Consider the following 22,953-nt stretch of genomic DNA (forward strand, 5'->3'; position numbering starts at 1 on the left):
CTATCCGTGGCCGTGTTCATAGGCGTATTGGCGTGCAAATGAGCGCGTGTCTCGCGGAGAGCGCGCCCATTACCGGACGACTTGATGTTGTTCTTCATCCGAATGGCCCAACCGGTATAGTCAACGCCGTTGTAGACGCCGACGACCTGGGCGGTGGCTGAGAGTTGGTTGTTGCCAGAAGTAGACATATTTGATGAATCTGGGGTTGTTGGAACACATCAGCGTTGTTCACATGACGATTTACAATCTGTGCCCAGGTGAGCCGCGTATAGGCTAACGGGTTTAGGTACCGGCGGTTCACCCAATCAAGGGTTCCCACCACCGTGTGACGACGCTTCGCGCATAACGGGAGGGTGTCCCCTTTATTCCTGCTCACCCTGGTTAACACCAGTGGGTGAAAGGTAACACCGCTTCGGTTAACACTGTTGCGGATTTACATCCCTATGTACTACTAGGCACTACTCGTACACTAAGATCCCGCCACACCCCGCGGGGCTCATAACCTGTTGAAGACACGATACGCGAGTATAGCAGAATCCTATGATAGCGCGTACTCACCGGGCTAAGTGTTTGAAGACTTGAGTAAAGCTTGTAGAGCTTGGTTGCGAGTGACGATGGTAGTCGTTCGAGTAGAAGAGACTTAGGAATGTATTCATGGTAGTGACTTGTATATATAGTATACATGGAGCGTGTGAATCTACTACCGTATTTGTAACAAGCCAGCCCTAAACCACGCATAGCATGGACGTCTAGCTACAAGTCCACATGGCCTGGTGCAACAGCAGCGGGCCATGACGAGTCATGAGTACGTAAGAGGCGCTTAAGTGTATACACACGTTGAGCGCCGATATAGAACGGAATGGTGGTGTTTACTTGTAGACCTCATAGAGGAACATTGCCTAAGTGATGGAGACTCCCTGGTATACACCAATAGAAGTCGTAAAAGGGTGAAGTACCACTCGTACTTTCAACAATTTAAGCCCAAATCTCGCAACTCAGTACATGGATGGTAAGTATACTATCAAGTGTCAGTTTCATGCTCACGCCAGGGTTGCTCAGTTTCCATTGGCATGCTCATTGTAAGTAATCAAAGTACCTTAAACCAACATTTTACACAGCTCATTTGAATTGAAGTTATATGACTTTCTCATCACGCTCCCTGACAAGGTAAATCTACTAACAGGATTCTTCTGTAACACGCCTTTATGTTTTTATAGGTGGAGTATTTATGGATGGGACACGGAATGAGACTAGGAAAAATACTGTATATTCTTACTCGATGTAGTGCATTCCCAACAGTTCTCCTGGTCCTTCTCTGTAAGCTTCCAATTTTACTTTGGTTTGAGCTGAAGCTGATACATGCTTCAAGTCCAACTTCCATTCGGGACTGGGCTCAAGGCTAGTTATTTACCTTTGTCTAAGAATGTCACTGAATTAGATCCTTCAGACACTGGCATGCTTGTCTTTAAATGATGTGAACCGTCGTGAGACAACTTCTCTATGAAGTGCTTGATGTATTTGACTGATGTGTTGCCTAGTCTTAGAGATTCTTACACTATGGGTTTTGGAAGGTATAACACGATGAATATGAAGATGAAGATGTATTTTTTCTATCATTCAAACCTCAGGACTCTTTGCCCTGCGCACCTATATTTTGTGGAATCGCAACAAGGTTGTCCTTACAATATTGACATGTTTCTTCACTGTACGTATCATGGTTCACTTCATGCGATACGTCTGAAGCAAACCACTCATCTAGATTGAATTGATCACAACCGGATTCGTTCTTGGGTTTTCCGGTACCAAATCAAGGGGTAAGTCTGTCAGCAAGAGATACTTGGAATATCCAAAATTGATGACTTGTTCCTGAAGTACTGAGCTCCCTTGCCCCGAACATTTCAGCTTGCATCATAAATGGGCTGCCAAGATTTGTGTATGGGATATACCTTGTGATGCTTATCTGGGAGCTAGGTCACAGATTTACTTTGGCTTGGGAGTTCTCATATCTAACGCTAACGTCTAGTCGTGTTCACTTTGATGATCATCTGAATTGAGAGAAGTAGACCTCGTTCGGCTCTCTTGAAGGTCATGGTACGCGACGGAGTATTGTACTGCCTTTGCAGCACCTGCGAGTAAAAACTTTGTCAGCGCTTTTCCTCCCAATCACTCACGCTAGTATAAGTCTTATCGACTGCTAGCATGGTTATTTTGATGCGAGCACCAGTGAGCCTCGTTATACCTTATCCCACCCCCTGAAGCTCATTCAGGTACTGTACCATTACGACCTCAAGTTCGTCCCCTGTCCACCCGGGGCTCGAACTGAACTTAATTAGGGTGGACAGTCCACCCTCGGCCAACCCATCCGAACTTAGAGAGGTGGACAGATGTGCAAACAACAAAATCATACCAAGAATAAAATAAATATACAAACACACTCATAAACGTTCTCATTAACTGATATCCCTCATGATGATATTCTCACTTCGGGATAAGGTTGAGAGGATTGTTTGACCTGAAATAGTGTGATAATTAACTTTTTCTGTTCCTGAAAACGAACAATGTCCACCAGGCCATCTACCCGTTGAACTTGTTGGGGTGGACAGGCGGAATTTAATTTAATAATTTCCCACGCCACCGTGAACTTAAGGTCGTAATGGTACAGTAATATAGGACGGATTTGATATAGGGTTGACTCTGTAAGATTTCCTCACTCGATGTTGTTTCACGATTAATCTAGTGATTGACTTTAAATTACACAGTTTTCAGGCCATCTTTCACGCAATTCTGGCATCACGCCTGCAGCTTCATTTAGCTAGCAAGAGCAAGGAAAAGAAGATGTTGGCAAGCAACACCGTGAATTCTGCAGGGTTTGAAGAGCGAGGCGCAATGACCTGCATTCATGAACTCAGGCAGGTAGCACAGGAAGTGGCTTGAAGTAAGGACGAGCTATTATGAAATATGATAAGACATTCTGATGGCTGTAACTTGATGTACATTATTATTTAAAACGTCTGATCAGTAAATCCCTATTCAAATGTTTAACCACAAGACACGCCGCGCTACGCTCTGGCAAATCAGACTTTTCCCGAGGGCTTAGCTGAGAACAAAAATGCACGATAGACAACGGCACGTATAGCCAGCAGATTTTCAGCACGTAGTGTTCTGCCACGTTCGGGATTTATTTGGGATGTGCACCACAGGCCATGATCAAAAAGAAAATCCTACCATCAAATCGTCAAACAAAAATTTGGTCAACAAAAGCCTACCATAATTTTGAGGATACGAGTTATTTAAATATTCATAACCAAGGAATGTATCTTCGCTGGCGTGCCCTCCTGCGTCGAGGGTCATTATAATATATTTGAAGCAAATGCTCTAACAGCACAAGATCCAGTTTTCTACTTTTGAGACGAACAACGGTCCAAGAATCAAGCGGCAGCTGATTCTCCTCATACTCTATTGCATACACATCCTTCCCTTATTCCTCCAACTGCCGCCTCGCGCACGCTCAATACGTATGCGACAGATCCCCGTTCCCATTAACCACCAGATGCTCCTGCGTCGCCTCCCGCAGCTTCTGCTCGCCCACCATGCTCGCGGCCGGATGCGGCGGCACGTATCCCCTTGCCGCTCCGAGCACCTCCTCGAGCACCGTCGCGCCCGACGCGCCGATCCCGCATGCGGCAGCGACGAAGCCCAGGAACGGCGGCGACGGGTTCAGCGGGCGCGAGCAGAACTCGGGGTGCGCCTGCAGTCCCACGAAGTACGGGTGGTCTGGTAATTAATTGCGCCGCATGCAACAGTCAGCCCACCATATAAACCAAATAGAACAGAATAATAGAAGAATCCAGAGTTGGAACGGGTGCGTGTGAAAGAGCACCAAACGCACCTCGAATCTCCAACACCTGCATCCGCTCCCCCTTCTCGTCCCGCCCCGTAAAACACAGCCCGCCCTCCTCGAGCACACCCACCCTCTCCGGGTTCACCTCGTACCGGTGTCGGTGCCGCTCCCAGATCTTCTCCCCGCCGCCGTACATCCCGCGCGCCTTCGACCACCCCTCCGTGCCGGGCTGGAACACCGTCGGGCGCAGCCCGAGCCGCATCGTCCCGCCCATGTGCGTGCGCGAGATCTCGGGCATGAAGATGATGAACGGCTCCGGCGTCTGCGTGTCGAATTCGGTCGATTGGGCGCCTGCGTATCGTGCAAGTGTGGTTAGCGAGCGTTGATTCCTGAGAGAGAGAAAGGGAATGAAGCGCACCATCGACCCCGAGCACGTTCCGCGCGTACTCCAGCACGGCCATCTGGAACCCGAGACAGATGCCCAGGAACGGGACCTTGGCCTCGCGCGCGCGCTTAATGGCGAGCAACATGCCCTCTGTCCCGCGCTGGCCAAATCCACCAGGGATCAGGATACCTCTGCGGACGATCACAGTTTACGGTCAGATCTCCCCACTGGGAAGATGAAGGATCATAAAGAAGGGGCGACGCACCCAGCGCCAACGACCGCGCGCCACGCATCGTGGTACTTCACCGGCGACGTCTCCTGCGTCTCAGGCTCGAGATCCGACGAGTCCACCCACTGCACATACCATGTCAGCTCAACCATATCCCAGACGGAGCAAAGAACGGGAGAACGGCACCTCGATGATCATCTTCCTCCCCACGCGGAACGCCGAGTGCTCGAGCGACTTGATCACACTCATATATGAGTCCTTCAGGTCCGTGTACTTGCCCACGACTGCGATCTTGACCGTATCGAACAGCCGCTCCTGCCTATCCATTCATTTACAACAACGCCAAAATGTGTTGTTAGCACGGCCCTTGTACAAACCAGCAGGCTGACAACACGCACCCTTTGCACATCCCCTTCCACCGCGCCTCGAGCGATGTGCCGCGCTCTATCATCTCGGGCGTGATGTTGAGGCTCGCGAGGTTGAGCCGCCGGCGGAGGTAGGGAAGGATGCCCTGTGCCTGGAGCAGCAGGGGCACGTGGTACACCGACGAGACGTCGTGCACACCAAAGACCTGCTCGGATGAGACGTGGCAGAACATGCTGATCTTGGCTTTCGTGTCGTCTGCGAGCGGCTGAGGAAGAAGGAGGCGGCATGCGATCTGAACGTTTGTAAGATTGGATCAGTATTGGACGTGAAGAGGATGGATGAGGGAAGGGAACGCACGAGATCAGGAAGAAGACCGAGCCCGCGAAGGGCGTGCACGGTCGTCTGCGTCGGCTTTGTCTTTTGCTCGCCGTGCATATCAGGCACGAGCGAGACGTGGATGAGCGCGAAGTTCTCGTGCCCGACGCGGAACTGGAACTGCCGCATGGCCTCGATGAACGGGGCCGACTCGATGTCACCGACCGTACCGCCCAGCTGTATATCATTGAGCAAGCGATCCTGAAAAACCCGTCAAGTCGTGAAGGCATACCTCGACGATGCAGACATCAGGCTCTTCGCCCGTGTCATCCACCGGAATCTTTGACACGCGTTCTATCCAGTCTTGAATCGCGTTCGTCACATGCGGCACGATCTGCACACCCACACGCATACACCCAGCCATAAGCACAAGTTCTCCAGCCCCGCCCGCAAAACGCAGCCGAAACGCACCTGCACAGTCCTGCCTAGATACTCCCCCCTCCGCTCCTTCTCGATCACCTCGCGATATATCTTGCCCGTCGTGATGTTGTTGTCCTTGGACAGCGTAACGTCGAGGTAGCGCTCGTAGTTGCCGAGGTCGAGGTCCACCTCTCCGCCATCATCGAGCACGTAGACCTCGCCGTGCTCGGTGGGGCGCATCGTACCCGCGTCGATGTTCATGTATGGGTCGATCTTGATCGCGGTCACTTTGAGGCCCGCGGTCTTGAGCAGCAGGCCCGTCGACGAGGCTGATTGATAGCGTGGTTATCGGTTGTCGTCGTCGCGCAACATCATACGCAGGGAAACGAAGGTCAGGAACGAGAGGTGGGTGGGCGGTGAGTAACGTCGTGTAAGACGGTATGGAGTGCAAGGCAACATGGGTGCTGGAGCGTGAATGACTGCTGGATGCGTGCAGTGATAGTTTTGCCTCGCACCGATGACACCCTTCCCGATACCGCTCACGACACCGCCAGAGACGAGGATGTACTTTGTCATTGTTGCTGTTGACGAACGCGGGACAAGTACAAGGAAAGGCGACGTAAGAAGAGACGCGTCAAAATTTTGAGTCAAGTGCACTAATTGAAACGCGCTTTAGATCCGCCAAATATCAGACAACACCCTATCGGCACATCTTATCAAACACAGGGGCTATTTACTGCCCTTCACTACTGAAAAGACGACAAATCGACAGAAGATGGCATAGGCTCATCAAACAGCGCTCCGACGAGGTTATATGCAGCCCGCGTCGCCATCGCCGTCCTCGTCTCGAACGTCGCACTCGCCACATGCGGCACGATCACGCATCTGCCCCAAATCCAAACCATCAGCACCTGGCGACCAATATCTCTCTTAAACGCACCTAGGCTCCTTCACCAACGGATGCTCAGCCCCGACATTCGGCTCCCCCTCCACAACGTCCAACCCCGCCCCAAACGGCCTCGGCCGCTCCCTGCCCAACGCCTCCGCGAGCGCCTCCGAATCGACCAGCGTCCCCCGGCTCGCGTTCACCAGCACCGCCGTCTCCTTCATCTCCCTCAAAAACTCCTCATTCACGACATGGTACGTGCTCGGCCCGCCGGGCGCGAGAACGAAGAGCACGTCGCTCTCCCGCGCGAGCTCTTTCAGGTCTACTTTGCGGAGCTCTCTGAGGTTGTGTTGCGTCTGGAGCGCTGCGTCCCGCTCCGAGTCGGGCGGGGACCCGGGGTTGCCGGAGTAGAGGACGTGTGTGATGCCAAAGGGGACGAGGCGGCGGAGCGTCGCCTGTGCGATGCGCCCGAAGCCGAGGAAGCCGGCTGTGCGCGTTTGTGAGGGCGAGGTGGTGCTCAGCTGGGGGCCGCAGAAGCCAAAGGGCTTCCAGGAGTAGTCTCTCCACTACATGATATTTTGAGTACAAATGACAGCGTGTTAGAAGACATGTTATCGCGTACTGTGCCAGCCTGGACGATGGATACGCCATTGTTGACTCGCGAGGCCATCAGGGCGAGCATGATGCAGAGATCGGCGACTGTTTGTGTCAGACCATGGATGAGCTCGGCATTAGCCAACTCCAAGAGAAAGGTGGGGAGACAAACCTGCTTCTGTGAGCACATCAGGGGTATATCCCAGTTTCAGACCACGTCGCCCGACCGCTTTCAGGTCAACATGTTCTGTAATAGCGGTGAGCTCTAGCCCCAACACCAATCCTGATGTATACTTTGCGGACGTACCGTACCCAACCGACATAGTCGACACGACCCGCAGCGAAGGGCCAGCTGGACAACACATCCAGAGTAAGATGACCCCATATAAGCACAGTAGCAACACGCAGACAAGCTAACCTGCATCCAGCAGTTCATCATCCACCTGAAAACCGTCAGCCCCCCGCATCTTATCCTGACACCCCTACCATGAATGCAACAAACTCACCTTATCCGTCAGCATAACAATAACCCCCACCGCGCCCTCCACATTCTCAAGCAGCCACCGCCGATCAGCGGCTTTATCGTCCGGCCCAGGCCATACAACCAGCTGCAAGCCTTGCACTCAGCGAGGGGAGAACATCAAGCAACGCAATGAGCAAGACACACGTCAAGCTCCTTCTTGGCCTTCAAAATCCCCACAGCGTCCTCCCCAAGATTACGGCACACGACAACCTTCATGTTAGCCTTTGCGTTCAAGTTTGCTTGATTCGACGGCGGTGACGGCGGCAGTGATCTGGAGAGATGGGAGGCAAGCGAGGTCAGGCGCTGCGCTGCGGACATGAGCGGGGAGAGGAACGAAACGGATACATGGTTAAATCTGCTGCTGTGCTCTTGAGAACGCGACGCTCCGGGACGGACTGGCGGTGAGAATCAACCAGAGCGGAGAAAGGGGTCATTCATGCGTTCATGCGGGGCCGCGGGCCGTTTTCCCCGAGCGACATATTATGACATGAGTGAAAATCTCGTAGTTTTCTGCAGACTCAATAACGTGTGTGCCTCCACTTGAAAGGACGATCAAAGAGATATCAGCAAGTTCGTGTTCAGGTATCCACATAGGAAAGCAAGGTTCGTTCTAGTTCGACGCAGGATGCCCGTCCATATCGACATCGTCCGCTGCATCCTCACCCTGCTCGACGCCGATGCTCCCCGCCGGCTTCCACACGTTTCCCACCGACGCCTTCCACAGCCGCACGCGCCCGTCATTGCCCGCCGACGACAACAAAGTCCTGTACACATACACACCACACCGTCAAACGCATCAACAAATCAGCACCCCGCAGCAAACCCACAGAACCAAAAACGCACCCCGTAATATTCCACTCAACCCGCCCCACCGCACTCTTATGCTGATCAAACTCAGCAACAACGCTCCCGCTCCACCGCGGCTCGCCCCCTCCCAGCTCCGACCCGTCCACATCCATCTCGCCGCCCAGGCCCAGGCCCAGCCCTGCGTCGCTATCAGCGGGCGGAGCGAGCTTCCAGATGCGCACACGCCCGTCACGCCCGCCCGTCGCGATCAGATGGTACGATCGCCCGCACGACGGCGCCCACGCGATCGACGTGATCGCGCTGCGCCCCGATGTGTCCTCCGCAGCGGCCCCGCCGGGTGTACCACCGGATGCGCCAGCGGCGCCACTGTCGGACGCAGAGGAGGGGAGGAGGAGGGGCGGGGCGGGGTCGAGCGTGAGGAGGGTGGTTGGGCGGCGGGAGGAGGAGAGCTGGACGATCTGGATGGGTGTTATGAGCGTTCTGCGCGCTATGTATATGTATATACAAAGGAGGGGAAACACAGCGCACCTTGACAGCCCCACCCGTGCCCGCACCCACCGCGAGCACCTCGCCCCAATACCGCTCCTTGCACCACGCGAGCGCCCACCCGCCGTCCGCCTCCCTGTTGCCGAGCCCGGGGCGCGCGGCTAGCTGGCCGGATGGCGCCGGCGCCGGCGGGGCCTGCGACTGCTGGATCGCCTGTGCGACGAGCGACGCAGACGCGCCCTCGAGCGTGGCATGCGTCTGCGTGGGCGTCGCGAACGCGACGGAGTGCGAAGATGGGGACGAGGAGGACGGGAGGCGGAGCACGTCGACTTCCTCTGCGAGCTGCCATGTCGCGAGCGAGGTCTGCTCGAGGCACTCGTAGACCCGGAGGTGGTTGTCGGACGAGATGGAGGCCTATATATGGCCGTGTTGAGCGTTACGATGCGTTCACTGTGAGCGCGTAGGCGGGCAGAAAAGGGAGCGTACCAGTTTAAGCCCAAAATGTCTCGGCGCGAACTCGACAGCCCGCACGGTCCCCCGCGCATCCACGAGCGACGCCCGCTCCACCCACCTCGTTGACGACGACCCTCCTGCTGGACTTGAGGCAGAGCCATTCGGCTGCGCGGCTATCTCGCCCGCGGTTTGCTCCCAGACCTTGATGGTGCGGTCGAACGACGCGGAGGCGATGATGGTCCCGAACTCTGGATGGGCCCACGAGAGGCGTGAGATTGCGGCATCGTGTGCCTACGAAATGGTGCACGTCAGCACGGAGAAAAGGGGAGTAGGGCAGGGGCGGGATAGCGAAGTAGGATATGTGTATATGCGTACCTTCCAGTCGTCCTCGACGCGCCAGGTGCCGTTGGTTTCGTCTATTTGCCAGACTTTGATTCTACGATGCGACAGGAATGTATTGAAGAGGGCACATTGAAAGGTACCAAGGGACTTACCTTTGGTCAAGACCACAGGTGGCCAGTCGTAGGCCGTAGAAGTCATAGGAGACGTCCGTCACCAAGTCATTGTGCGCGCTTTGGATGAGACCTGTCTGAATCATAGGTAGCTGAGTATTATGATTAAGTTACTCGTTCAGAGAATGGGCGTGTCGGGTGTCGGATATCGCGTCCGATCGAGTTATGTCTTCAGGAGTCTCGTGGCGGTTTGAATTCGGGGTGGACCGCAAAAGGAAGGCAGAGGCTTTAGAATTCAACACACACAAACAACCCTCGACTGCGCTATTTCAGGTTTCCCCGCTGGCACGCCACGCTGCGCAAACGTCGGCTCGGCTCTTGGCTTTATCAACGCGTGCTCTCAACTTTCATGTGAATGTGTGCATACTTGTATCGCGGTGCTTACACGTCGACAGAGGCAAACAAGGAATTTCACCTACTCGCTGGACAGCTGGCAGACGCTTATGAGTCGCTTGTGTCTCGCGCTAAGCCGCCAATATTCTCGCTGGAGGACTGACCATCGAAGACGACTGTATTCAACGGATCATCCTCTTCTCCGTGCGTATGACTTCTGCCTGATCGGCGACCCTCGCTACTTCCCCACATTCACATTGCACCCTATCGCACCCACTCCAATCTCCTCTTTTGCACCTCGAGAGAAAGACCGATGATACCCCGCCGCCCTCCCGCCCATGTGACAAGGGTTCGTGACGCGGGGCCTGCCAGCTACTGCTTGATACGGATACGTACTTAAGGATAGTACCGGCGGTAGAGACATTTGTGCATCCCGTTCCGTCCCCTTCTCCATCTCTAGCACGACACCAGCAAACCAGCTCCGATAAGACGACCACCATGTCTGCGCAGAAACTGCCAAAGGGATTCACCTGGGGCTTCGCCACAGGTCCGTCTTCTCTGCTCTTCTTCTTGTGCTCTTATCTAACATCGCCCTCTTCCTCGCTCTTGGCTTCGCGCATCAGCCTCCTACCAAATCGAAGGCGCACACAACGAGGGTGGCCGTCTCCCGTCCATCTGGGACACCTTCTCGCACACGCCAGGCAAGACCGAGGGCGGCGCCTCGGGCGACGTCGCGACGAACTCGTACCACCTCTGGCGCGAGGACATCGCGCTGCTCAAGTCCCTCGGCGCGCAGGCCTACCGCTTCTCCATCTCGTGGTCGCGCGTCATCCCGCTCGGCGGGCGCGACGACCCCGTCAACCAGGAGGGCATCCAGTGGTACCGCACGTTTGCGCAGGAGCTGCTGAACAACGGGATAACGCCGTGGGTGGTGAGCTGTTCTTCGCGACTGCAGCGCCAGAACAAGAGGCTTATTATGGTCCGTGGCACGCGAACAGACCCTCTACCACTGGGATCTCCCGCAGAACCTGCACGACCGGTACGGCGGCTGGCTGAACAAGGACGAGATCGTGCCCGACTTTGTCAACTACGCCAAAGTGTGCTACGACGCGCTCGGAGACATCGTCAAGCACTGGATCACCTTCAACGAGCCGTGGTGCATCGCTGCGCTTGGCTACGGCGTCGGGTATTTTGCGCCCGGCCGCTGCAGTGACAGGAACAAGTCCGCAGTCGGGGACTCGTCGACAGAGCCGTTCATGTACGTCTTTTCTTAATAATAATAATAATAATAATAACGCCTTATACCGATGACTTGTCGTGTTGCTCATGATGATTGCGCCATAGTGTTACGCACAGCGTGCTCATCGCTCACGGATATGCCGTCAAGCTTTACCGCGACCAGTTCCAGCCAACGCAGAAGGGGACCATCGGGATCACGCTCGATGCGAGCTGGTGGGAGCCGTACTCGGACAGTCCTGAAGGTGAACATCGTCTTCGTCGATATTCAATCCAGATAACCAATACCTTGTAGACATTGCTGCTACACAACGCGCATTCGACGTCCGGCTGGGCTGGTTTGCCGTAAGTCCTCGTTATGCCAAATTAACGAAGCTCCTTCCTAACTGCCTCTGTTCTCCCTAGCATCCGATCTACCTGTACGCTCCTCGTCATCAGCACCGTTCACTTTGATCGCACTGACACCTCCATAGCGGGTACTACCCCGACGCGCTGAAGAAGATGATCGGGAGCAGGTGCCCCGAGTTCACCGCCGAAGAAATCGCAGTCGTCAAAGACTCGTCCGACTTCTTCGGCCTCAACCACTACACCAGCCACCTCGTCCGTGCGTACCTCCCTATCTCTCTCTCTTCTCTCCTTCACTCACCCCACCCACCCTACCGGAACCGGAACCGCACACCACACAGAGGAAGGCGGCGCCGACGAATTCAACGGCAAAATCAAACAAACCCACACCCGGCCGGACGGCACACAGCTCGGCCCCGTCGGCGACCTCGACTGGCTGCAGACATACGCGCCCGGGTTCCGCAAGCTGCTCGGGTTCGTGCACAAGCGCTACGGCAAGCCCGTCGTCATCACGGAGAACGGGTTCTGCGTGAAGGGCGAGTCCGGCCTCACGCGCGAGCAGGCGCTGCGGGACACGGAGCGTGTGTCGTATCATCGGGAGTATCAGGAGGCGATGCTTAAGGCGATACATGAGGACGGGGCGGATGTGAGAGGGTATTTCGGGTGGAGTGAGTCGCGTTTTTCTTTCTCGAGCTGCATGGATGCCTGTGCTGCGATATCACGCTGTGTTTATTCGCTCGTTGATGCTGATGCGTGTGTGATTAGGCCTGCTGGACAACTTCGAGTGGGCGGCGGGATACGGTCCCCGGTTCGGCGTGACGTACGTCGACTACGAGACGATGAAGCGGTACCCGAAGGACTCAGCCAAGTTTGTCTCCGAGGTCAGTCTCCCTGTCCCGTCCACCACTTTTTCCTGCGAACTTGAACAATAATCTGACGCGCCGTCACCAGTGGTTCAAAACCCACGTGCAGTAGAGGTAGCTAAGTTCAAGCGTCTTCGCTATACCCGAATAAGGCCAAACTCTGTAGTCGCAGTATCTCGTCGTGTACGTGTGTAAGATAACAATGTTCAGCGTGAAGCTATCGATTTGCCTCTGCAGGGCCGCTCTCAACAGACAGTTGAGATTACAGTAGACATGTCGCGTGATGATACCCGAAGAAATTCATTAAGACTCGTGGGCGACTATGTCAATGTTGGTTGAACTTCCTCCGCCTCCAAGCACAATCTTGAAAGCGGAAATAATCACATCTATTTGATAAGTAGACCTTGGAAGACTCAAAAATGGCGCAGCGCTGCGAACCCCTACCCCCTCCAATCAGACCATCCATGGACTTGTTCGTACGAATGTGCAGAAGAACGATCTCAAATATAGATTGTTCAAATGTTCACTAGTACATTTTCAATTCTGTAAATGTCTCGAGAATAAATACTACAGACTAAACGACGGCGGAAAAGAGAGCGATACAGTAAAAGAGAGAGGGATACCATCAACGAAAGAAAATAAGTCAAACGACGAAGAAGCTGACCCAAAGCACCGATGTCGAGCTTATGCAGTGAAGTTCGAGTTGAACCACGGGCTTAGGCCGATGCCGGGAACGGACTGCACGAGCCCGTTCGTCGCGGGCGAGAGCGCCCATGCGACGGTGACGGTGTCGTTCCACGCCGTGCCGTTGTAGTACGGTGTCTCGGTCAGGATGTAGCTCGTCGCGAAGCCGCCGGCCGCCCAGCCGAGGTAGCCGAGGAGGACTAGGCAAGGAAACGTGCGTCAGTCTCGCTTGGAATCCACAAGTGAAGGAAGGGAGGGAGATAAAGCATACCGTCCGAGTTGGCGGCCTGGTACGCAGCCTGCTGAGAGAGGTAGCCGACGCACGAGTACACGTCGCCGCCGCCCGTCTCGGTGTTGAGCGCCTGTCTGCCGTATGCGCGCAGCCAGTCCGAGAGCGGGGCCCAGGACGACTGGATGTTGTTCGTCACGCAGGGGATGTTCGTGCCTCTGTTCAGGTTACAAGTATCAGCTTCTGATGAGGAAAGCATAGCAGCATGGAATGTCAAGCACTCACGAGTTGTCGTAGTCGAGGTACTTGTGCACGTCCATGACAAGGCCGGTGATTGAGCCGTCGGGGTTTTTGACGTTGTTGAGCGCCTCGGCGGAGCCGTTCTCGACGAAGGCCTCGGCAGATGTGTAGTTGTTACCGGGGAGCAGGATGATCTGGGACGTAGCACCGGTGTCGCGGATCGCAGTGACGGCATATTGGACCTTTCAAAGCACCTTGAGCCAGCATGTACAAGACCAAAAGGCGGAATTTGACTTACACTCTCAGCCCAGGTGTAAATGTCCGGGATATCATGGGGCTCGTTCATACTAGCGAACATCAACGCCTGGCGCCAGGACAACACAAAAGAGCTACACTTACACACCAAAGATAACCCTTGACTCATCCTTCCAATACGACGCAATATTGTACCACAGGTCCGCAAAGATCTCGTTGCTCGGCCCGCCCTGGCCGATGATCGACCCGTTGAACCGCGCATAGTTGTGGATGTCGATCTCGCAGTACGCGTCCGAGCCCGCGTCGAGGCACGCCTGCACGAGCATGTTGTAGTTCGCGAACTGTGTCTCGTTCAGCGTGCCCGTCTCCTGGTTGTACGTCAGGTACTGCCACCCGACGGGCAGCCGGAAGACGTTGTAGTAGTCCTGGTTGTAGAAGTGGATCATCTGGCCCGCACCGTCGGAGCCTGGGAGGAAAGGCGCGAGTGAATTCGAGGTTGGATTTCGGCTGAGGGATAAGGGAAGTAATATCTCACCTCCGAGCTGAAGCAGGGGAGGAGTGGCCTGGGTGATGTCGCAGTATCCATCGGTGGCACAACCGAAATCTGCAAACGCATCAGCAAGCCATAAATCCCAAGCAAGGGCTGTCACGGACCGAAACCAGCAATGTTCACACCAGCAAACCTGAGTGGCCTGAACGTCGAGTTGAACTGCGCCCGGGCAGAGGTAGCGGCAAACGCAGAAACAGCGAATGCGAGGAGTGTCCTGAAGGCCATTTCGGTGATCCGTGTACCGGGGAAGAAACACGAAGGTCTGTTGCACTACCCATAACCGTCGAGAATCGCGCTTTTATGGGCCCCTGCGAGCGTGCCTCGAGAACGAGGGCCAAAAATATCGCTATTTAACATGTTACTCATGTGGCCTTCTCACAAGAGGTTTTAAAGGAACACAAACTCCCAGAGACAACCGAGGTCATTCCGAGCAGCCCGTGGGCTCCAGGACAAGAAGGAGCGTCGGGGTACACATCTCGGTGTATGCCTAGGGTGCAGAGTAGGATCGGAGTATCGGCGTAGGACGCATGGGGGCCGACGCAAGGGTAATCGAGGGACGAGTCCTTGGGATCAGATACGTCCAACACGATCACTTTTTGGTCACGTTGACGGTCCTTACTCGCGACTTCCTCGGAAGTTTCCTCGTGGAGCTCTGCGCTAGATATGTTCACCGGCCGTACTGCGTCCTGAAAATAGCTGACCATAGACGGGGACTCATCGCGTCCAGCTCCAGAAGCCTCAAACAGGCCAGCGTAGTCATGGTGCCTAACTTGGAGCTCATGTATAGGGGTAGCTTCATAAAAGCTGCACGCTTGTCCAACGAGATGCTTCGGTGTCTCCACTTCGACTTCATGAGGGATCTAATAATGCGTCAGCGTCCAAAACCGTAATCAAGTTACCCAAGGTCGACGAAGGATGAAAAGTTTTTGAAGCTACTTACCGACAATGATGACATAGACCTGAAGAAACGTTCGTTGCTTATGATATATCGCCGATTAAACTGCACGAGCCTGCGAAGATCTCGATGTGCAGAGATAAACATGTTGGCCATACGTCATTTCCCGAGACACATGTGAGCAACGGCACTGTCGCGATACATTTTTTCTGACTGAGAAACAGGACAAAAGGGAGAATGAACATGAGTTTCGAGGTTCGTCACCCCAGCCATGTGTTGGGCGGCAAGACCTTCGAATGGACATTGTAACGCACTGTGCAGAACGTTCTTAATATACCCTTAAGCTTGCTAGCGTTGATGGTTGTCAGAAAAGGTTCCGCATATACGAACTGTTCAACTCGTCAATGGGTCTCCGATCAGCCATTCTAGTCGGCACGGGAGTACTAACAGTCAATGAATTGCGTCCGAGACCATTCCTTTGTCGACCCAGGTCAGGTCCTTTGGCCCCCGCGAGGTCCTAGTTTCTGATGGACTTCCACAAGCGTTCGGTGCACTTGACACCATGATATTAGTACTCAGCGACAAGTAAGACTGGCGTCGGTCTGGTGAATCAAACACTCACCTTCACCATTGCATGCCTGCTACTACAGGTTGCCCTTGACAATAGTGTTCGAGGGGGAAATAGATGTGACTTTCAAATGGCGTGGTTTTATGGTGAGTTGACAGCATCCGTCCTGATCGTCGGGTAAGCACAAGTGTCAGTGTCAACTGTCAAGCATGTCAAGAATGACTAGGCCCCGGCAGTTCGTTATCAGTCCGTTGAGCAAGGGTCATGTCTGTCTGAGCATGGCACTAGCCCTAAGACAACGGGGGTGGCGAAGAAGGGGGCCCTCTTGTCAATATACAGAGAGTGAATTCGCTTGCCAGCTTTTCGTATGCAAAACGGAGACGAGAACGAGGAGAAGGTGTCTAAAGAGAAGAAATGCATTAAGCCGCCTATTACCGCACGTCACTGTAAAGTTTACGCAGTATCGGACCGAGTCCGACGTCACCGAGAAGCGACTTACGGCGCCCCACTACCTCCCACCCGCCGAGAACCCTGGTTGTTGTAAGTCATTTCTGAACGCGAATATGGAACCCACATCATCGAGGTCCCTTCTTCTATCAGGCGCCTCGGTTCCCCAGGGTGCGGAACAGCCTTAAACACTGCCCCCCTTCTGTGCGCTCTTTTCATCTCCTCGTCCAACTCGCAGATCCCCCACCTTCCTTCCTTCATCTTCAAGGCCCACCCGCCGACCGTGCTTCTCTCCTTATCCCACTCCTTTCGTTGCGTTTCATCTCAACATGTTGCTCGGCGGTTTCTTCTTTCCTTGGGCGGAGGTCGTCGAGTGGGCTCTCCCCCGGCCGGAGATCGAGATGAGGCTCCTGGCAAAAACATTCAAGTTCAATCCCGAGAAGAAGCTCGACCGGTTAGACGCCGCCGCGTGCTGCGTCTTTCTCATGGACTACCTCAAAAAGCGGCACCGCAAGACAGCCGCCCAGCTCGTTGCGTTCCGCGATGATGACTTCGGCGTCATGATTGTCACCCAGCGAGCACGCTTTTCGGCAGACGACTGGGAGGATGTCGGGAGGGACAGCGCGAACCTCGAGCAATTCGTACCCCAACAACATGAGGAGGTCCTGAGGCAGATGATTGAGGAGGAGTACGGTACGCTCACTATCTCAATGCGTACTGCCCCACGATACTGATCCATGGCTGCCGGATCATCAATAGGGATGAAGCCGCGATACGTCACAACGTACAAACCGGATAGGCGTTAACGCATTCTTCTCCTTCCCTTGCGCGCCTCCGGTGCATGCTCGACTCACGAAAGCGGGTTCCTACTCATTCCAACGTGCCCAAGCACAACTCCACGCGACAATCATCCTCACAGGCGTGGGCAAACCACGCGCACAAGAGGCAAAAGACGCAGCGCTTGCGTCACTGAGCAAACGGAAGACATAGGTTCAGGTTTCATTGACTGCGTTATCCAACAGGACTCTCACCTCATCCACTTATTCCTTCACTGTACCAGTATCTCCGCTTCATTGTCCATACGTCGATATGTTAGCACCCCTGTATACTCATTTCTAATGTTTGTACCCATCAGCTACAATACTTGCTTATAACTCGGACTCTACACATCACATATGTGGGTTTCATAGTAGTTTTATTTGACCTTGTGATACAATGAAGAGACTTGCCATCGACCGAAGCTTGAGTGGGTAGATGGATTCAACAGCTTCGATGCTTGCTTCGATGTCCAACTCGTGAGTCTGGAGATATCTAAATGTGGACAAGCCCCTCTTTCCCTCACCCCAGCGACTCAACCAACTCTTCGATCAGACGCTGAACACGGATTGTCCAAACACTCTATCTTGTTATCCATCTATTGCGTCAGTTTCAAGCTTTTCAGATACCCTCGAGTGTGTGATTCTGTGGCGCACGGGTACAACGCATGTGTACATCCCATACATGGATGGACATCCGCGTCTGGGTCCACTTGAAGTACTGCAAGTACGAAGCCACGAAGACAACCACTGAACGCTCAGAGTATCCAGTCCGGGCTAGTCCCTCGGGGCCCCTCGGGTCACTCGTCAACGCATGTACGCGCTGCCTCTCAGGAACATATAGCTCATCCCTAAGCAACACTATTAACCTTCCAAGCTGAAATGAGTCATCGAATCTAATCTAACCTTCCAAGTTACTTTTCGCGAGTTGAGTCCAGTCGAGCCTTGGGAAGCCCACCGTCCCTTCCTACGCTATCTAGAGCATGCGTTGCAGGGCACGGACCACTCTTCATATCTTCATGTTAGCATCTCCAGCCTACAGGTATGTTCACGTTGCAATTATGTTCACGTTGGCTGGGATTCTGATGTCGTATTGTATCCGGATCTAGTTGGTCTATGTTATCGAGTGTTCCTTTGTTCTTATCTCGGCTTTTATTATTATCATGGTTGCATATAAGGCGCATCCGAATCGTGGCTAGCTGAATCGTTACGTGACTGCCCTTCAGTCCTTCGGGTATCCCAAACACGCCCAAGACAAAAGTGCCTGTGTCGTCGCAGTTACCAACGACCGCCAAATTTATACACACATTAGTCTCGACATGCAGTGATTGTTAACGCCGGTTACATGTCTTTGATATGTCTTTTAGCAAGATGTCACCAGGAGTATGGAAAATCTGGTGACATTTTGCTTAAAAGGGCAGAGCGCCCTGTGGTCCTGGCAGACAGTACTACGATAATTACCGCTACGTACCATACCAGGACCCTTATGCAGCATACTATAATAATCAATTGAACCATGCTAACATGCACCATCGAACAGGGTGATAGCACTGGCAAGAGTACTAGGAAGTTTGACACAAGAAGGGTTTATACTGTAGTACTAATATCGTGTGCCTCTCGGAAAATCAATCCGCTGACGGTTGTTACAGTCTCTGAGTTCGATTCTGGGTCGGCTGCCCTTCTTAAATGGATCATCAGGTGAGCAATGAACACGGAGCACATAATGCGTGCAGGTCTAGAATAAACAAAAGTGAGCATATCTAATCGCTGAAAAATGTCGTTGTCGCTGCCAGTGAGAACACGTACGTGCAAAGTACAACCGTCAGATCCAAAGTTGAACTCTGCAATGGGACTGTCAGTCTGGGTTCTGGCATCACATCAATGCATATTAAAATGCCGCACCGATTGTCTTGGTGCAATCACAACAATAACCAACACTATAAGGTTATCAGTTATGACTAGAGCCATATATTGTAATACCATACCTGATAGTAGCACGTAGTAAAAGAAACCTATTTGTATATCTTTAATAAGGTGACGGTCAATTTTGACATATTCTGCGAGCTTACCATCTATCAAGCATATCTTGAATAATCCACAAAGTCCTTGACCCCCTTTGTCTATGCTGGCTTTAGTCTTCTGCATCAAGACATGCAGTGACATGTCCAGCAGACGTACAATCGTGGAAAAACTTGACAACCATAAATGTAATCCAAACTTTTGGTAAAGGCGCTCAGTATTAAGCGTAGAACATCTGAATCAATGTCCAAAACGTACCTGATTCCGCAAACAGTATCGTGGACCAGACCACTCTCAACAGCACACCGTTTCCAATCACAAAGCAGCCGGGATGTCCGGGTACTGACGTGACTTAGCACCAAAATTAGTCAACAAGGTGTTTATACATATCAGAACAGAGATTGTGCTTACTTGTTGTCTCTTGCAAGAACCTGTTCATAAGGAAGATCACTACAACGATCTTGCAAGTATACACGGCCATGATTATAGTTGCAACCTTGCGACTTTGACGCCATAAAGCCCACGTCCGCACCCCTAGTACCACTTTTATCTCGTTGGAATCTTCCAGGTCAATGACATGTTAAGAGACGCACGTTCGGAAACTACAATCCCAAAAGTATCGATCCCTGCAAAAGTGGTCCGTTAAATTTAGATTGATGGTTTTGCTGTGGCGAACTTAAACAAAGGAGGACTAACATAACATGGCGGATACTGCATGCGAGCACACGGGATTCGCAAGACGCGGTAGAAACCCCACTGAATAGCGCAATGGGTTATCACGAGAAGATAAAGATTACATTGAGAGGTTACTCACTGTACACAAGCCCAACTATCGGATTAGCATAGGTCGCGTACCTCGTCCATAGATACAGCACCTTGACGCAATTCCACGGCTCCTTCCAGATATACCGCACCTCCAAATCGAGGTTCGTCAAGGTGTCATGAATCTTTGAAGGGACTGCCCATTAGCCAACCTTATAAGCGCAATCCTCAACAGTACTCGTACCAATATTGCTACATAAGCGACTGCACTGGCCATTAGTGCTCCTTTTCCGTCATATTTCCGCGGATGTACGCACATGTCACATACTACACGAACGTCAAATAGTCAGTGAATGAACAACTTGTCAACCCAGGACGCCTCCAGAACGATGCTGAAAGGGTGGGCACGACGTACTGTGTTCAGTTGGGTTACGTTTCTCAGCGAAACATTCTCTTCGTAGCTGTCAATACTGCTGGAGAAATTCATCGGGTTTGAGTGAGGTATTGAAACGAGTTGCAGTCCTCTGGAAGGTCACTTCCAGAATAGTAGCCAAGCTCTAAATCAGAGGCCCTATAAGTATGACAATCAGACGCTCTTCATCCGTTTTAGGGCTATGATAGAAGATAACACGACGAGCGTTCAAAAGGGCGCTTTAGAGGGCGACAAACCACCTGGCGAGTTGGATGTGGACGAGTGGACGGATAGGTGTTCCATTTTTACTGTCCAAGGCGGTGGTGTGCCCTCAGGCGGACAGTACTGCTGTAGTTTTTGCGGACTGTGTTTGAAGTAGTACTAGCTGCAGCTGTCGGCCAAAGTGTAGTATGTCGCCCTCTTGTACATAGATGGGACACAATCAATCAAGCATTCAAACTTACCGTTCAGTTGGGATAAGGTGAAACACGTAGTCTAGCGGCGGCCGGGCGGTAGCACTATGGAGTCCATGTACGACACAAGACTTAGCCGTTTTTGTTATGTCGTTGGACGGCAATGTATCTAAAGAGATGCGTGGACCTTCGTGCCAGGTTCTTAACGTGCGCGTGTATATGTTCTTTTGGACTATGATGCATCCGTATAACCCAACAGACGACAGGGAAAACCTGTACTCATCATGACATTGACCTATTTTCGTCCATAATACGTGGTGAGAGCACGCGGACATACTTAGATCGGGGCGCAATCCCTTACCGTCTTCCACGCTGCACCTGCGCTTTGTAGCGGCGGTATGTGCAGTGTCCTTGTGTAGTGGGGCTTGTTCCCAATCTAGTTCTCAATCCGGTGCTGGTGGTTATCATGATAATTAGCATGAAACAGTGACACAATACTGAGAATAACATACGCAATATTTGTACAGCAGATTTACCTGGACTCGCTGTGCGGAAGAAACACTTAACACCGGGGTCAGCTTGATAAAGATCTTTGGTGGATCTGTGATAGGGGTGGTCGCCGCCGGACACAGCCTGTATCCTGCTTTCGGTTTCATCAGAGCTGCGTTTTTGCTAAGTACCAGTGGTATATGCTGCTCGAGTATGTGTTTCTCTTTAATAGAGTTGAGTCGGAGGAGCCGGCGTCAAATCGATCTGCGTGCGGAGGTTCGGTTTTGTCCGTACTCCGAAGCTCCGATGTCCCGACCCTGCGAGCCGACCCAGCCGAGCGCCTATCTCATCCTTGTTCTTCTCCGGATCCCGACGAGGCGCATGGATTTGGCTCCTCAACGTCCTCGAACACAAGTATGTATTGGACGGGATGCTCAGCTGGTAATTCGTGTTTGATACTATACATCACGATTCCCAGACGTACGTCACACTTCTATCCGCTACCAGAACCCTTCGCTCAACCGGCATCGCGCTCACCAGCTTGCGCCTAGTACCGGGTTGCCTGAAACCAGCTACAGGCTAAACCGTTCCTCCCCTCTTGCTCACGCTGGGCGCATACACCCCAGCGCCAACAATTATATGTATGATCTCTGTCTACAGCGACAAGACATCGTCGTGCTAATCCACATCTTCATGACCCTGACTGACCGCGCAAAATCGCATGGGCGTCTTCGGAGATGTCGCTGACGATGGACCTGTTAGACCAAAACATCGGGGTATGGATGTAAGAGGGAGGTGATGACGACGATGACGATGGCGGGAGCAATGAGGAATGGGACTATGGCAGGTCATTTCCGTGTATGGTGAATCGGGATTTTCTGTCTGTAAAGAAGTTGCAAAAGTTGTTTATGCCAGAAATGTAGCCCAAAAGGCTTCCAATTTCACTATATTTTACTCACTTGTCCTTGCGAGAAAATCGCGGTTTGTCCGCAGTGATTGAAGGTATACAGCATGTTGGAGTAAGGGTATGAAGACAGAAGTGGCAGCAGGCACCTGTGCAAGGCCCGTGCGAATTATAAAGCGCTTGTCAACGTCCGAAGTCCTTTACACTGCAAGCATTTCAAGATAAAAATGGACTTATTATTTGAAAGATATCAAAAAGATATTTTAAATGGGGGTTATCTGGGCTCAAGTAAATAACTTGTTTTTATCTAAAAGTGTTATCAAAACTGCCCTTGCCAGCTCTCAAGTAACAATGGCCTTAGATATTTGAAATGTTATCAAAAAAATTATCAGGAACCACCCTATTGGCTTTTGAATAACCGGAGCCTGAAATACTTGAAAGATTACTTAAGCAGTTATTGTAAAGCTGCTTTTGGATAACAATCTTGATAACCCTGCCAAGATTATTGTGAAATTATTGAAAATGTGCTGGGATGTCAGTTCAAATAATCTTCTAATAACATTCTTTATAAATAGCTGATGCTTATCCAAGCCCAATTTGGCAGGCTTTGTCTCTGGTGATTATCTTAGAATTAACTTGAAGATATTTTGAAGCACATATGATGGTAGATGATGATG

At 52.5% G+C, this 22,953-nt stretch overlaps 8 protein-coding genes across 8 annotated transcripts; 2 read left to right on the plus strand and 6 right to left on the minus strand.

Moving 5' to 3' along the window:
• Nucleotides 1–3,320: 3,320 nt before the first annotated feature.
• Nucleotides 3,321–6,163, minus strand: CONPUDRAFT_139116 (CTP synthase). Its single transcript, XM_007774271.1, has 10 exons — nucleotides 6,072–6,163; nucleotides 5,608–5,885; nucleotides 5,429–5,530; nucleotides 5,179–5,373; nucleotides 4,854–5,113; nucleotides 4,642–4,774; nucleotides 4,492–4,580; nucleotides 4,260–4,417; nucleotides 3,890–4,192; nucleotides 3,321–3,774 (listed from the first exon to the last, which is right to left on the minus strand). The coding sequence occupies exons 1-10, from the start codon at nucleotides 6,130–6,132 to the stop codon at nucleotides 3,509–3,511; spliced, it is 1,845 nt and encodes a 614-aa protein (XP_007772461.1). The 5' UTR covers nucleotides 6,133–6,163; the 3' UTR covers nucleotides 3,321–3,508.
• A 73-nt stretch (nucleotides 6,164–6,236) lies between these two features.
• CONPUDRAFT_129151 (uncharacterized protein) lies at nucleotides 6,237–7,775 on the minus strand (the record flags this gene model as incomplete). The annotated part of the gene is made up of 8 exons (XM_007774272.1): nucleotides 6,237–6,441; nucleotides 6,497–7,008; nucleotides 7,065–7,141; nucleotides 7,209–7,283; nucleotides 7,344–7,388; nucleotides 7,455–7,479; nucleotides 7,543–7,644; nucleotides 7,704–7,775. 8 exons carry the CDS (start codon nucleotides 7,773–7,775, stop codon nucleotides 6,303–6,305), a joined length of 1,047 nt encoding a protein of 348 aa, XP_007772462.1. The 3' UTR covers nucleotides 6,237–6,302.
• Nucleotides 7,776–8,169: 394 nt separating this feature from the next.
• On the minus strand, nucleotides 8,170–9,931 carry CONPUDRAFT_129154 (WD40 repeat-like protein; the record flags this gene model as incomplete). Its single annotated transcript, XM_007774273.1, has 6 exons — nucleotides 9,800–9,931; nucleotides 9,681–9,741; nucleotides 9,339–9,596; nucleotides 8,895–9,266; nucleotides 8,403–8,824; nucleotides 8,170–8,323 (listed from the first exon to the last, which is right to left on the minus strand). Exons 1-6 carry the CDS (start codon nucleotides 9,901–9,903, stop codon nucleotides 8,170–8,172), a joined length of 1,371 nt encoding a protein of 456 aa, XP_007772463.1. The 5' UTR covers nucleotides 9,904–9,931.
• A 717-nt stretch (nucleotides 9,932–10,648) lies between these two features.
• Nucleotides 10,649–12,706, plus strand: CONPUDRAFT_157281 (glycoside hydrolase family 1 protein; the record flags this gene model as incomplete). The annotated part of the gene is made up of 10 exons (XM_007774274.1): nucleotides 10,649–10,697; nucleotides 10,774–11,081; nucleotides 11,149–11,408; nucleotides 11,495–11,631; nucleotides 11,682–11,731; nucleotides 11,792–11,805; nucleotides 11,860–11,990; nucleotides 12,073–12,399; nucleotides 12,497–12,612; nucleotides 12,683–12,706. 10 exons carry the CDS (start codon nucleotides 10,649–10,651, stop codon nucleotides 12,704–12,706), a joined length of 1,416 nt encoding a protein of 471 aa, XP_007772464.1.
• A 404-nt stretch (nucleotides 12,707–13,110) lies between these two features.
• CONPUDRAFT_109457 (glycoside hydrolase family 5 protein) lies at nucleotides 13,111–14,799 on the minus strand. Its single transcript, XM_007774275.1, has 7 exons — nucleotides 14,657–14,799; nucleotides 14,538–14,606; nucleotides 14,147–14,468; nucleotides 14,046–14,094; nucleotides 13,793–13,989; nucleotides 13,550–13,725; nucleotides 13,111–13,478 (listed from the first exon to the last, which is right to left on the minus strand). The coding sequence occupies exons 1-7, from the start codon at nucleotides 14,775–14,777 to the stop codon at nucleotides 13,279–13,281; spliced, it is 1,134 nt and encodes a 377-aa protein (XP_007772465.1). The 5' UTR covers nucleotides 14,778–14,799; the 3' UTR covers nucleotides 13,111–13,278.
• Nucleotides 14,800–14,914: 115 nt separating this feature from the next.
• On the minus strand, nucleotides 14,915–15,803 carry CONPUDRAFT_146126 (uncharacterized protein; the record flags this gene model as incomplete). The annotated part of the gene is made up of 3 exons (XM_007774276.1): nucleotides 15,691–15,803; nucleotides 15,493–15,511; nucleotides 14,915–15,399 (listed from the first exon to the last, which is right to left on the minus strand). Exons 1-3 carry the CDS (start codon nucleotides 15,718–15,720, stop codon nucleotides 14,915–14,917), a joined length of 534 nt encoding a protein of 177 aa, XP_007772466.1. The 5' UTR covers nucleotides 15,721–15,803.
• Nucleotides 15,804–16,717: 914 nt separating this feature from the next.
• Nucleotides 16,718–17,698, plus strand: CONPUDRAFT_146127 (uncharacterized protein). The gene is made up of 2 exons (XM_007774277.1): nucleotides 16,718–17,155; nucleotides 17,262–17,698. Exons 1-2 carry the CDS (start codon nucleotides 16,792–16,794, stop codon nucleotides 17,450–17,452), a joined length of 555 nt encoding a protein of 184 aa, XP_007772467.1. The 5' UTR covers nucleotides 16,718–16,791; the 3' UTR covers nucleotides 17,453–17,698.
• Nucleotides 17,699–18,877: 1,179 nt separating this feature from the next.
• Nucleotides 18,878–20,545, minus strand: CONPUDRAFT_75839 (uncharacterized protein; the record flags this gene model as incomplete). Its single annotated transcript, XM_007774228.1, has 11 exons — nucleotides 18,878–19,012; nucleotides 19,084–19,137; nucleotides 19,180–19,214; nucleotides 19,263–19,289; nucleotides 19,456–19,494; nucleotides 19,555–19,647; nucleotides 19,708–19,857; nucleotides 19,890–19,922; nucleotides 20,111–20,254; nucleotides 20,376–20,385; nucleotides 20,474–20,545. 11 exons carry the CDS (start codon nucleotides 20,543–20,545, stop codon nucleotides 18,878–18,880), a joined length of 792 nt encoding a protein of 263 aa, XP_007772418.1.
• Between the last annotated feature and the right edge of the window lie 2,408 nt (nucleotides 20,546–22,953).

Source organism: Coniophora puteana (assembly GCF_000271625.1).
Source record: "Coniophora puteana RWD-64-598 SS2 unplaced genomic scaffold CONPUscaffold_12, whole genome shotgun sequence".
Classification (NCBI taxonomy): domain Eukaryota; kingdom Fungi; phylum Basidiomycota; class Agaricomycetes; order Boletales; family Coniophoraceae; genus Coniophora; species Coniophora puteana.